The 13,478-nt window shown below is 40.5% G+C and overlaps 1 protein-coding gene across 1 annotated transcript in view; it reads left to right on the forward strand.

The window, feature by feature from the left end:
• LOC122812358 (pre-B-cell leukemia transcription factor 1-like) overlaps positions 1-3,596 on the forward strand; it is a 1,042,107-nt gene extending 1,038,511 nt beyond the window's left edge. The window contains exon 9 of the mRNA XM_044084783.1: positions 3,062-3,596. Coding sequence (XP_043940718.1) covers positions 3,062-3,154 — 93 coding nt within the window. The 3' untranslated portion in view covers positions 3,155-3,596. The remainder of the gene's footprint in view (positions 1-3,061) is intronic.
• Positions 3,597-13,478: the final 9,882 nt, after the last annotated feature.

The following is a 13,478-nucleotide window of genomic DNA, read 5'->3' on the forward strand; positions in this document are numbered from 1 at the left end:
AATTATAACCTTCTGCTTCTGTTGTGTATGAGCTTTAACTGTGTTGCCCTAAAATATCCCTTCAAATCAGGTAATCCTAAAATATCTTGTTCTGTTGGAAGGATCAACATATCCACTAACTCTTTCCCTCAGATAAATTCCTTCAACTCTGTATTAATTATTGTCCACAACTTTTCTCTGGATGATAAAAACATGCCTGACTCTTACAGCACAATGAAAACACAAAATGCAGTTTTTAAGTGATGATTTGATTTACTAAGGAAAAAAACTATCTAAACCTACATGGCCCTATGTGAAAAAGTAATTGACACCTTGTTAAATCATGAAGTAACTGTGGTTAATCACATTTTTGGGAAAGCTGAGTTCAATTTCACTAGCCACACCTAGGCCTGATTACTGCCAGATCTGCTGAATCAAGAGATCACTTAAATAGAACCTGTCAGACAAAGTGAAGTAGGCCAAAAGACCCTTCCTGATTTCTTATTTTTTTTCATGTTTGTCACACTTAAATGTTTCAGATCATCAAACAAATGTAAATATTAGACAAAGATAACCCAAGTAAACACAAAATGCAGTTTTTAAGTGATGATTTTATTTGTTAAGGAAAAACAACTCTCCAAACCTACATGGCCCTATGTGAAAAACTACTTGCCCCCTAAACCTAATAACTGGTTGTGCCACCCTTAGCAGCAATAACTGCAATCAAGCTTTTGCGATAACTGGCAATGAGTCTTTCACATCACTGTTGAGGAATTTTGACCCACTCTTCTTTGCAGAATTGTTTTAATTCAGCCATATTGGAGGGTTTCCGAGCATGAACCACCTTTTTAAGGCCATGCCACAGCATTTCAATTGGATTCAAGTCTGGACTTTGACTAGGCCACTCCAAAACCTTCATTTTGTTTTTTTAGGCCATTCAGAGATGGACTTGCTGGTGTGTTTTGAATCATTGTCCTGCTTCAGAACCCAAGTGCACTTCAGCTTGAGGTCACGAACTGATGGTGGGACATTCTCCTTCAGGAATTTTTGGTAGAGAGCAGAATTCATGGTTCCATCAATCACAGCAAGTCATCCAGGTTCAGAAGCAGCAAAGCAGCCCCAGAGCATCACACTACCACCACTTTGGTTGACTGTTGGCATGGTGTTCTTTTTCTGAAATGCTGTGTTGCTTTTACGCCAGATGTAATGGGATGCGCACCTCCCAAAAAGTTCAACTTTTGTTTCATCAGTCTGCAGAATATTTTCCCAAAAGTCTTGGGGATCATCAAGATGTTTTTTTGGCAAAAGTGAGATGAGCCTTTATGTTCTTTTTGGTCAGCAGTGGTTTTTGCCTTGGAACTCTACTATACATGCCATTTTTGCCCAGTCTCTTTCTTATGGTTGAGTCATGAACACTGACCTTAACTGAGGCAAGTGAGGCCTGCAGTTCTTTAGATGTTGTTCTGGGTTCGTTTGTGACCTCTTGGATGAGTCGTCGCTGCACTCTTGGGGTAATTTTTGTAGACAGACACTCCTAAGAAGGTTCACCACTGGTCCATGTTTTCTCCATTTGTGGATAATGGCTCTCACCATGGTTTGCTGGAGTCCCAAAGCTTTAGAAATGGCTTTGTAACCTTTTCCAGACTGATAGATGTCAATTATTTTGTTTTTCATCTGTTCCGGAATTTCTTCAGATCGTGGCATGATGTCTTCCTTTTTGAGATCTTTTGGCCTACTTCACTTTGTCTGACAGGTTCTATTTAAGTGATCTCTTGATTCAGCAGGTCTGACAGTAATCAGGCCTGGGTGTGGCTAGTGAAATTGAACTCAGCTTTCCCAAAAATGTGATTAACCACAGTTACTTAATGATTTAACAAGGGGGCAATTACTTTTTCACATAGGGCCATGTAGGTTTAGATAGTTTTTTTCCTTAGTAAATCAAATTATCACTTAAAAACTGCATTTTGTGTTTACTTGCATTATCTTTGTCTAATAATTGTCTAATATTTAAATTTGTTTGATGATCTGAAACATTTGTGTGTGACAAACATGCAAAAAAATAAATCAGGAGAGGGGCAAATGCTTTTTGATTGCACTGTATATAACACTAAAGGCTCTAAAAACATTTTCACTGCTTGTATCTCCATATCCATTATCAAAAGTTTCCAGTTTCCCAGTTTTTGTATTATTTTTTATTTATTCTCTTCCCACATATCCTTGGCAGCTGTAACAGAAGTGTTTTGAATCCATACTTCTAAGTACTTCATCTTTTCATCTCCCCATAAGTATGGGTATTGCTAAACCAGTTCTTGTTTGGGTACATAGTTACGGCTATAGTCTGTTTTAGCTGCATTACTTTTATATCCCAAAAAGACTTGAAAGTGTCTCAAAATATTCCACAATACTGAGATGTTCTTTTCTAGATTTATCAGGTACAAAATAATGTCGTCTTCAAATAAGGTCATTTTGTGACGGTTGTAACCAATTATTGTGAAATTTCCTTACTGGGATGAAGTTTTGTGGCTGGACACTAGTTGTGTGGTGTTGCCATTCTTGTTGGCTGGAAAAAGTGATAAATGCTTAGCATTTGTTACAAATCCCAAAAAGATCCTTATGGGGTGGTATGATGCCATGCTTGTGTTAAAATATGAAATACAGCCATTCTAATATCTTGGAAATATATCCAGGAAGAAGCATTAAAAAAATGAAAGGAAATTCAGTGATGCCTAGATGACAGGTTTGCATGTTTAAGGTTTGTCCTGAAAAACATATATGTTAATTTTTTCCAGTTAAAAAAACGATGCAGATTCTATTCTTTTAAAGAACTGATTAAGACAGCAGAATAAAAGGGCCCATTTTTAAGGATGTCTTATGAAGTGCTAGTAAAAAAAAAAAAAAGCAAACTGATTAATGCAACACATGATGCATGTTGAAATCTAGGGATCAGCCTCTGATCAACAGATTAAACTTGAGTTGTAGCTAATTGTTGTAACTTTCAGACTGTATTTGCCATTATAGTATGTTTTATTGCACTGTATTAAAATATTGCATCCTTACAAGACATTTCATTTTTTTTCCTTAGGCTAATGGAAGCTGGCAAGATATTGATACTCCGTCATCTGTAACTTCACCACGTGGTGGCCCAGGAAGTGTTCACTCTGACACCTCCAGTTAAGAAGCTGCCAGCATCTTGCTAGCATCCAGCAAGTCAGTTGCATTTTTGAAAAGGATGGTCATTAAAAGATGTGGAAAGTTTTCGGGATTACAGTTGCTCACCACCGTTATCCCTCCTATAACTTGATTAATTAAATTCAGTAACATTTTCATGTGACTCGAATGTAGCCAGTTACCTCAAGAGCAAACCCTGTAAACCAATAGATAATGATTTAGTCGGCACTCTTTTGCCTGCTACCTCTCAGCCAAATATGAACAACATATTTTGTACTTTTTAATCCTACTTTGTTTTACAAGCTCATCAAAGATACTGTAAACCTTTTAAACATTTTTGATGGTTTATTACTATACTTGTATGATGTCAACATATAAAATTTTGCAGATGCTTGCTTCTGATATTTTAAGTGTAAATATCAGCACTGAAAAGGACAAATCTGTTTTTATATGAGGTGTTTAGCTGTCTGATTCTTTTTAGTGATTGTGTCAGATTCCTTGCTCCATGAACAATTTTAGTTGATTTGTTTTAACCATTACAGCAGCTGATTCATTCATTACAGATGATATTAAGGGGAAGATAGAAACTGTAGCAACTGATACAGAAACATTGAAATGGACTTTGACAGCAGATGAGGACTATCTGGCCTGGGAGGTGTGCAAAGGCAAGAATATCGTAGCTGCCTGCAGTACTGCAGATGGTGTCTCATCAGTTGTTTGTATAGATCACTAATGCTGTTATTGACCTTCTTTTCATTCACTTATGGCTCTGGGTCAGTGGTTATTTCTGCTTGTTTTCTGCTGGCTCATCTGATATGGCTACCCCAATATTCTTTTTTTACTTTTGCTTTATGTTTAATTCCTAGTTGCAGTTCTTTGCATTTCTTTTTATTAATTCTAGCCTTCTATTTTCTGACCAGTCAGCCAACTGCACCAGTTAACTTGGTATCCTTTCCGCAGTCCAGGATCTTTATTCTGTACCAAAAATGTACTTCAGTATTTAAATTCTGTATTGTTGCTTGCAGAAGCTGGAATACCAGTACTAACATGTTATGCAGAGAATTCTGTTTGCCTACTCAGTCCTGAACTCAATACATTTTTTTTTAACTCAGGCTACCTCCAGGACCCGGTCAGAAATTGTTTGATTTGTTTAATAACCTTCATTGAGCAACTGTTTTTAGATGCCAAGCTGAACGATGCAGTCTTTGGTCTTCTGATTTTGTCATCCTGTCAGAAAGCTGTTAAATGTGTTTGACATGATTTTTCTATTGATGTCTCAGTTTAACACATTTCCTACTGACAGTGTCCCATTTCTGGATCGTAAGGCCACCAGACATTGTTTTCCTGGACCTGTCTTCACTGGCTGAGAAGAAAGCAGAGAGAATTAGGTAATGTTAAAAACTGTCAGTGAATCAACCTTGTTACTAGGATAAGAAGCAGGACTGACTACTTACAGGATGGCAGCATTGGAAGATAGCCATTGCAAAGAGCTTCAGGAGAGTCCCTTGCATTGTCACAACAAAGGGATAGGGGAACACTAGGCCAGGAATTGGTCAAATTTTCCACCATGGTAGCTTTTACCATTTTACAGTTTGTGATCTCTCCCTTGGCTGATAAATGACTGACATTGAAGTTATCAAAGATGGGCCAAGAAGAGTCTCGTAAAAGGAGGCACCCACTGCAATTCCAGCATCTGATGGACCTGTGATCATCCCCAACATTACTGCTTACTGGGGACTTAACTGAATGGTTGCAGAAGGGCCCTCTTTCGGTATGTATGTACACATGCAAGAAGAGAGCCCTGTGCATGGTTCTTCTGAACAGGTTCCACCACTGGTGTGCATCCACCCCTCACACTCCCAGGCTTGGGAGAATCCATCATCCAGTGTCAAAGTTTATTATTTTCATATATTCAGTACATGAGCAGGGTACTACCTGCTTGAATGTAGCTGAATAATGGTGTCTCCTTCTCCATTTGAGTTATATTCCTGTGGGGGGAATCAAAAGGGACTGAGGTTATGGACTCTGTGACAAAAATAGTTAGCTGTCCCCTTCTTTGAAGACATGCTTAGATTGATAAAGCCTTTTGTAGACTGTTCTTAAGTTTGTTTTCTTCCCCAGAAGTGGCTTAACCAGTATATGGGGAAGAAGAATGAGGAACTTTTGAGATGTACCACCTGCAGAATGTTTTTGTAAGTATTATAACCTTATGACTTGAAAGCACATAAATTCAGGTCCTCAGGCTTTTAAGAATGTTGATAACCCTTATAAGTTCACATTGAAATGGAATGATAACCTTGCCAAGCATTATTTTGTGATCTCTGCCATCCAGCATAGGTCCCATAGGCCACAGCATCTTTCCACCTTGTCATGGCAATGGACAGAATGAGCAAAAGGTGTTTTTCTGTACCAGTATTGGCCTGGCGACACTGAATTAGCTACCTCACCTGCCCTAGTTCCAGTCCTGTTTTGTGCTGGAAAAGCAAATCTCCAGATTCTGTGATTAAGGTGTTTCTGGAGATGACCCTTACATTGACTTGTTAAAGTGGCTTCCATGTTGTGTGCAGTACCTGTGTCTCTTACGTTGCTGTGACAAAGGCATCAACATCAGCAAGGTACTTGTGATGGATGGCATGGCTCCTGAAGCAGTCTGTTATGGAGACCTGTTTCGGGGGGGGGGGGGGTTCGGCAGGCTTATCAGGGCCTCACAGAAGACCTGTAGAATAGGAAGTGGGATAACACCAAGATGCATTATGAAAGTACCCCTGTTCCCTTCCCTGGGTTTCCTTCTCTTTTCTTCTTTTAGACACATTTGGCATTCAAAGAAGCTCTGTTAAGGAGAATGGCAGTCAGATGTCAGGAAACCAGTCTTGCATCCTTTGGGTTTCCCTTTCCAAGTTTCCTAGGAGCCAGATTACACAAGGGTCTCCATAGCAGTTTTGGACTGTTTATTAGGACTGGCCATGCAAAGACGGTTCTCTTATTTTGGGGCTAGTCAGAGAAAGATCACCAAGGATGGGCAAGTTCCTTCTGTACTTTAGTAACAGGAACACAAAACTGACGCCCAAGAGAAGACAGTCCAAAGAACGAAAAATTACGCTGCACAGCAGGTAAACAGTTTAGTTGACAAATATCCAAGTAGTGAATAAGCAGTCCCAAGTAGCAGTAATTTAATCCAAAAGAAAACTGGAACGCAAGCAAATCCCTTTAACGCAAGATTTATTAATTTATACAAAACTTTTTTTTAGATTAGGAATACGTGGTTCAATGAAATGTAATTTGTTAACAGGAATTTACAACCTTTGAAAAGGGTTCGTGTTGTGGCCCATTCTAATTCTATGTTAATTTGTAGTATTACACTATCACTAAGTAAGTTCAAGTAAATGTTAGTGTTGAACTTCATTAGGTAACTTAGTCGATAGTCTGTTTAGTAACATATTATGCGGTTTGGTTGTAGTTTAGCATACAAAAACACGTACACTTTTTCACAAACCGTATAATTTTTACTGTAGTCCAATAAACCAAGTGAAGCTGGACATTATTATTTTATTTTATTCTGTTATTCTTACTTTGGTATTCTTACTGTGGGTATTGTTTATTTTCAAGTGACAATTGGTTAATTCTCAAATCCAACATATGTAAGGTAGCAATAGTTTTTATATGTTTCTATGTTTTAAGTTTTAACATTCTTTGGATGTTGAATTGCTCAACATTCTTTTTAGTATAGAAAAGAAGTAAGCTAGTTCACTGTTACTGGTTCTTATTTACAATTGTACAATCAGGTTTGGTGCGTTGTATTTTAAAAAGGGCTGGTATGCCTTTAATTCTATCCTACAGCAAAAAAACCCGCGCTCATTACGTATTTTAAAAGTGGTTACTGCGCTTGTAATTTGGTGTACTTCTGAGGAAGCTGGAGCTGTGGCTTCAGCGAAAACGCTAGTATTGTATAAATTAATAAATCTTGCGTTAAAGGGATTTGCTTGCGTTCCAGTTTTCTTTTGGATTAAATTACTGCTACTTGGGACTGCTTATTCACTACTTGGATATTTGTCAACTAAACTGTTTACCTGCTGTGCAGCGTAATTTTTCGTTCTTTGGACTGTCTTCTCTTGGGCGTCAGTTTTGTGTTCCTGTTACTAGTTTATTTTTGTTTGTCCTTCTGTACTTTCATATGGCCAACTTTCGGAGGTCTTACGTTCATTCCTTTGGGAGGGCTTTCTCATTACAGGATCATTTAATTTACACAGGACTTCTTGTACAAGCCCAGTCTCTGGTCTTCATCAGAAAAGAGGAGAGGGGTTATGTCCACATCTTTCTCATTCTGAAAGACTGGGTAGGGTTATATCTGGTGTTTGGTGTTAGTCAGCTCAGCTGGAAAACTCCATGCATCAGTTTCCAAATGGTGTATTGGATGTGAGGGATGCCTTGTGGTTCATCATTGTCTTTGGAGCCTTACAGGAGATTTTCTGCATTTCTGTCTGGGTCAGTACTTTGCTACTGTTGATATTTCATCTGCTTCCGTAGTGTTTTCTAGGGTTCTAGCTATGATGGGAAAGACTTTAAAGGAAAGTGGTATTGTATTGTTTGCCTGTTTGGAGAACAGGCTTTATCAAGGTACTTTCTGGTGAGTGCCCCTTTCTTGGGCCCTTTTAATTCTTGCATTGGGAATTACTGTAAAGTGAGAGAAGTCCATACTCCCATCCCATATTACTGTAGGGTACTCCTTTTTGAAAATACCTTGTTTGTATTAGTTTTGTAGAGTGGGCAAAGAAGCAGAAAACAGGGGTGGGTGAAGGTTTGACTCTCATGTGTTTATTAAATCTCATAGCAAGTATTATCTTCATTGTCCTATTCACGTGTTTCTGATGAGCATTCTTCATTGAACAGTGAAGTACCAGTGGTTGCAGTTTGTGCCTTTATAAGTCATCTTCAGGTGTCAGGACCCTGTCACCAGTTTCTGGAGTGGTGGAGTGTTCTTCTCAAAGACTGTCACAGGAATACTATGTTAGCAAGATGAGTAGCCCACTTGGAATCCTTGCTAAACCTCTGGAAAAGGGGATACACATAACACTAGCTTAAGCAAAAGATGGTGATACTTGCCTCCCAAGATAAGAAAAGGAAATTGTGAATTGAGCTCTTATGTTGATCAGACAATTGAACTTTGATGTAGTACCTCAATAAACAGGGCAGCACACAGTAAGTAACCCCTTTGCAGAGAGTCAGTGCAGACCTTGCAATGGGCCATTGGCAAGGGCGTCAACCTTCACAACCATTCACAAACTGGGGAAGTGACTCTAGTGACACGTATGTTTAAATTTTTAGCCGTATCCTGTAACAGAGGATGGGGGGGGCAGCTTGATGAAAACAGTAGGACACCCTAAGATTGAACATTTTATGTCTGTTCTATTTTTCTGACTTCAGGAGATATGCAGAGAAGGAATTACATTGGATGTCGTCATCTTTGGCGGGAGAGATTCTTGTATTTTGCATTTGTTTCTGTGATTCACTTCCTACTTGTAAAATTCAGAGAAAAAAATGTTCTTTTTCACACACTGATGATGAAAAATGGTGTGGTGTTGTGCTTTCAGGTCTTTTGGCAGTGCAGATGTGCATTCCCATTACAAGTTAGAGGAGCCCTGTAGGTTGGGGCATAGCTTTTTGTTTGGATCCCCTGATCTTACTGGACCTTCTGTCTGATGTCTCATATTATTAAAGCTGACAGAAAGTCTTACACTCATATTCTGGTGGTGTATTAGCTATGTAGTAGTCTAAGTTTGTGGGCTGTGCTGTGTCTCGCTTACTTGTCTGGCTTGAATCTTTGGTGTTACACAGTCAAGATGAATTTCTTTTCCATTTCTGCACATCATGCCCTTACCAAAGGCAATACTTTAGCGCAGCACTAATTTGTCAGTTCAGTTCATTAGCTTTTCAAGGACTGTTCTCTTTTCACTTGAATTTCTTGATTGTTGAGTGTGCTTGCCCTGTGTTCAAACCAACTGCTTCAGTGGATTTGAAATTCATAAGTGTCCCTTATGATAGTTTTACATAGTTTTGGTCAAAGGTAAAAGAGACGCTATCCAGAAGTCAGCAAGATGGAGAAACAATGTCTGGCGGAGGTATTTGGTTTTCTACTCCCAAAGTACCTTGTTAGAAGGGAGGGCAAAAATTGTGGTTAAGCAAGTCACAATGCTTTGCTCCTGACACTTGTAGTGGTAGAGGGGAACCTTTAGAGGCAAAAGTGGTCTGCAAAATGAAGCCTTTTGGGGCCCCTTTCTCTGATGGCCCCTATCAGGTTCATAGATATATACTAGGCTAACGACCACCAGGACCTTTATAAGCCTAGCCGTACAACCCAACACAATTATGTCCCTATGTATCATGGGCATTTATTATGAGGGGGAATGTTAAGAAGTCTCTAGATGTTATGTGGGGGTATGTTTGGTTATTACTGTCTGCCTCTATCAAAGACATGGGGGCCAAACCTGTAGAGAATTTCTGATTTCCCATCCATTTTTCAAAGTTATGCTTGTGTAGGATTTGGGATGGTGTCTGCTTCACATGGATGGGTAGCCTGTTCCAGAGCATGGAAATCCTCCGAGACATATCTGTCTCTCCATGTCTTACTTATGTTAGTGCTCCTGAATGTTGCCTGGCTGCTGCACTCAGGAGGCAGTCGAGGAGGAGGTGTTTTTGGGTGTCCAAGGCACTTGGTTTCCTCCTCAGAGGCCAGTCCTTACATAAGTATCCTGGAGATGAGGGCAGGTCTAGTGTTGCAGGCCTTCCAGTACTCCATTCCCAGCGGTATGATCTCCATCCAGACAGACAATATGCCAGTAGTCTCATACATCAAACAGGGAGGAACATGATTTTACCCCTTATGTCCAGAGGCCATGAGAATTTTGTAATGGGCAATATCTTCTCAGCACTTTCTGGTAGCAACTCACATACCTGGGAAGTCCAGTTCTAGTGGATAGGTTGAGCAGGTCTTACTTCCTTCTATCTCATGAGTGGTCTGTTAACTCAGTAGTGCCATATCTTATTTTCAGACACTGGGGCCAATCATGCAGCAATTCCTTTGCCTTCCCACCAATATCAAATGCAGTAGGTGCTGTGCCCTAATCAGTCCCCAAGGGATGCTTTATCCCTCACTTGCCCCCCCAGTCTACTGTGTGCCTATCCCTCTATTCTTCTCATACTGAAGTTTCCTCAGACAGCACTGTGAAGGAAGGCTATAGTGATACTCATTTCTTCCATTTGGCCTTGGCAGATGTAGTTTCCCTTCCCCTGGTCTAACCTGATTCGCCCATCTTTGGTGCAGAATCCCACTCCAGATCTTCTCTCTTACTAGTCCAGGATGCCTCACTTGGACATTCATGTCCTCGGATTGATTGCATGGTTTCACCAGTTCTGATTATGGCCAGACAGTCCAGGCATTCTTAAGTCATTCATAGTGACGTCTGTACAGAGACCTTCTACCAAGGAGGTTTATAAGAGTAAATGGAAAAGGTTTTCTATCTGGGCTTCCCCCCTTTTCAGCCCTTCTCCCGGTGATTTTAGACTTCCTGGCTCCTCTGTTCCGTAGTGGGGCCAACTACTGTACTATCAAGGTTCAACTAGCAGCCATTTCCAACTTTCACATTTGGGCAAACCAATCTTCCATCTCCTCCCTTAAATTGTCTGAGGTCTTCCTTGGGGGGGGGTACCTTCCTTTGGCCTCTTCTTAGGGACAGTGTTCTTCCTTGGGATAATACCATTCCTCTACAGGCCTTAGCCAGTCCCATTTTGAACCTGCAGCTATGGTTGACTTAAATTATCTGGCTTGGAAGACCCTTTTTTGGTGGCCTTCACCTATGTTAGAAGGGTTTTGGAATTACCTCCTTATCACATCATCAGCCCCCTTTTTCCCATTTTTTTCTACACTAGGTCTGGGGTATCATTGACTGTTACCAACTCTCTCGATTCAGTGTCACACTCCTGCCTTCTTCAACACTCATGCCTGACTGTTGCAGATCTTCTTTCACACAATTCATCCAGCTCTTTGCTGGATGTCCTTGCTTCCTCTTACCTTCTTCCTGCCTGCCCCATATTTTCCTTGCCAGATTGTCTTCTGGTTTTCTGCACATGTCCAAACCACTGTAATCTGTTCTCTTTGATCTTTTCTGCAATTGGAGCTACTTTGGCTTCTGCTGTTATGGCCTCATTTCTTCATCTGTCCCACGGTGTGCATCCTACCACCCTTCTTAGGCACTTAATTTCCCTCACTTCTAGCTTCTTTAACTGCTCTGCCTTTATTGCTCAGTTTCTGTACCATACAGTAGTACTGGTCGCACCACTGTTTTGTACACCTTACTTTTCGGCTTCTTTGGCATTCTTCTGTTGGAGCAGCCCCTCTGATTCTAGCTTTGACCCCTTCTCCTCAACCACCCCTCCCAGATACTTGAAGCTGTTTACCTGTTCCACTATCTTCCCTTCTGTCTCTCTTCTTAGCTTTTTCTGATTTCCACAATTTGCTGCCATTACCATTGTCTTATCTGTTCTTAATTTCATCCCATGTGCCTTCAGTTTTGCATTCCATTCTCATATCCTTTGCTGAAGTTCTAGCTCAGAGTCTGCCTGTTATTCCACATCATCTGCATAGAGCAACTTTGCTGATCTGCCCCCTCTGACCTCTTTGCTAATATAGTCCACCAGTATGAACAGCAGTGGGCTCAGAGCCAAACCCTGGTGTACACCAACTCTCACTGGGAACCCCTCTTTGAGGCCCAACACTGTTCATAGTTGAGTCATTGGGTCCTTGTACATAGCCTGCACTAATTCTACCAACGTTTTTGGGACTTCAAACCACTACAGTACTGTCCAGATCAGCTTTCTTGGGATCTTGTCATATGCTTTCTCCAAGTCTAGGAATGCCCAGTTGGACTCTCCTCATCACTTTTTCTGAAGCATCTGTCTTAATGCAAACATCGGGGCTGTTTTCCTGCATCTTTATCTGAATTTGAACTCCCCATCTTCCGTCTTACATTCTACTGCTCTGTGTCTCTATCAGTCACCCTTTCCAGAACTTTCATGCAGTGTGTTAGGAGTTTGATGTCTCTGTACTACCCACAGTTGTGGATGTCCCCTTTGTTCTTGTACACTAGCATGAGTATGCTTATTCTGCAGTCGTCTGGAATACACCTTCTCTCCACACTGCTATTAATACCCTCAGGAGCCATAATAGGAGGGAGGAGGGTAAATCCCCTTACCCTGGTGTTCCATAAGGACAGAGTTACTCTAAGAATCAATCCTTCCTTTCTAGCTAAGGTGGCTTCTGAATCATCACATAGTCAGTATATTAACCTTCCTATTTTCCTGTCAAGATTTGCCAAGGGAGAATACATGTAATACCTGCTGGATGTGCATTGTCAACTTAATTTTTATTTGCATTACATTAAGAAAGTTAGAAAGGCTGACTGTTTCCTGTTCCACAGCCAAATTTGGAAAAGGCATATCTGAAGTGACTCTTTCTTGCTGGTTATCTGATTGTATTTCACATGTATGTAAGAGGGAGTTAACCTTACCTAAACCACCTAAAGCTAACTTGACTAGATCAGTGGCTACCTCAACTACCTTCTTTTCCACAATATTACTTGACATCTGCAGCTACTATGTACAATGTCCATACCTTTCACATCTCCTTACAAGTTGGATTTAAAGTCAGAGATTAGAGCTTACTTTGGTTTGACTGTCCTTTGGAATATCCTTCCATAAGACCTCCCAAGACTGATAGTAGTTGGGGACTTAGTCCCATCCTTTGAGGAACAGATGGAAGAGAATCAGATACAAAAGTTATGTGCTTACAATAATGATACATTTGTATTGTTTGCTTCTGTCCTTCTCTCTCACACCTTCCTCCAAATGTTTTTCCTTTGCTTTTGCAGTGACTGCTGCACTGATAGATGTCCTTCCATATCACTGTTGCAGTATTTACAATAGGATCCCTTCCAGGAGCAGCCAGATGTCCAGCAAGTATACTAAAGCCTTTTGGTCAAAAAAGGTATGTGGTATGTCACACCTATGCTCCCCACACATGGTGCAGGGCATAAAGTTGATGTCTGGGTGTACCATCCTCAGAACTTCTTTGCTGCCAATCAGAATGCTGTCTTTGGACATTGGTCTTGAACGCCTGTTTGTCTGGTGATTCTACGACTTCAGATAAGTGGCTCCATTGAGGTTTTTGATTTTATTATTTTTTGTTTTTTATGCCTAAGGTGGTTAATGAGTTGCCTCTTAATCAGTCTATTCATTTGTCCACATTTTTCCCCTTCTCCGTAGTCTGCTAGTGAGAAGGT

This window comes from Protopterus annectens, chromosome 9.part0 (assembly GCF_019279795.1).
Source record: "Protopterus annectens isolate FY-2018-M chromosome 9.part0, PAN1.0, whole genome shotgun sequence".
Lineage (NCBI taxonomy): Eukaryota > Metazoa > Chordata > Ceratodontiformes > Protopteridae > Protopterus > Protopterus annectens.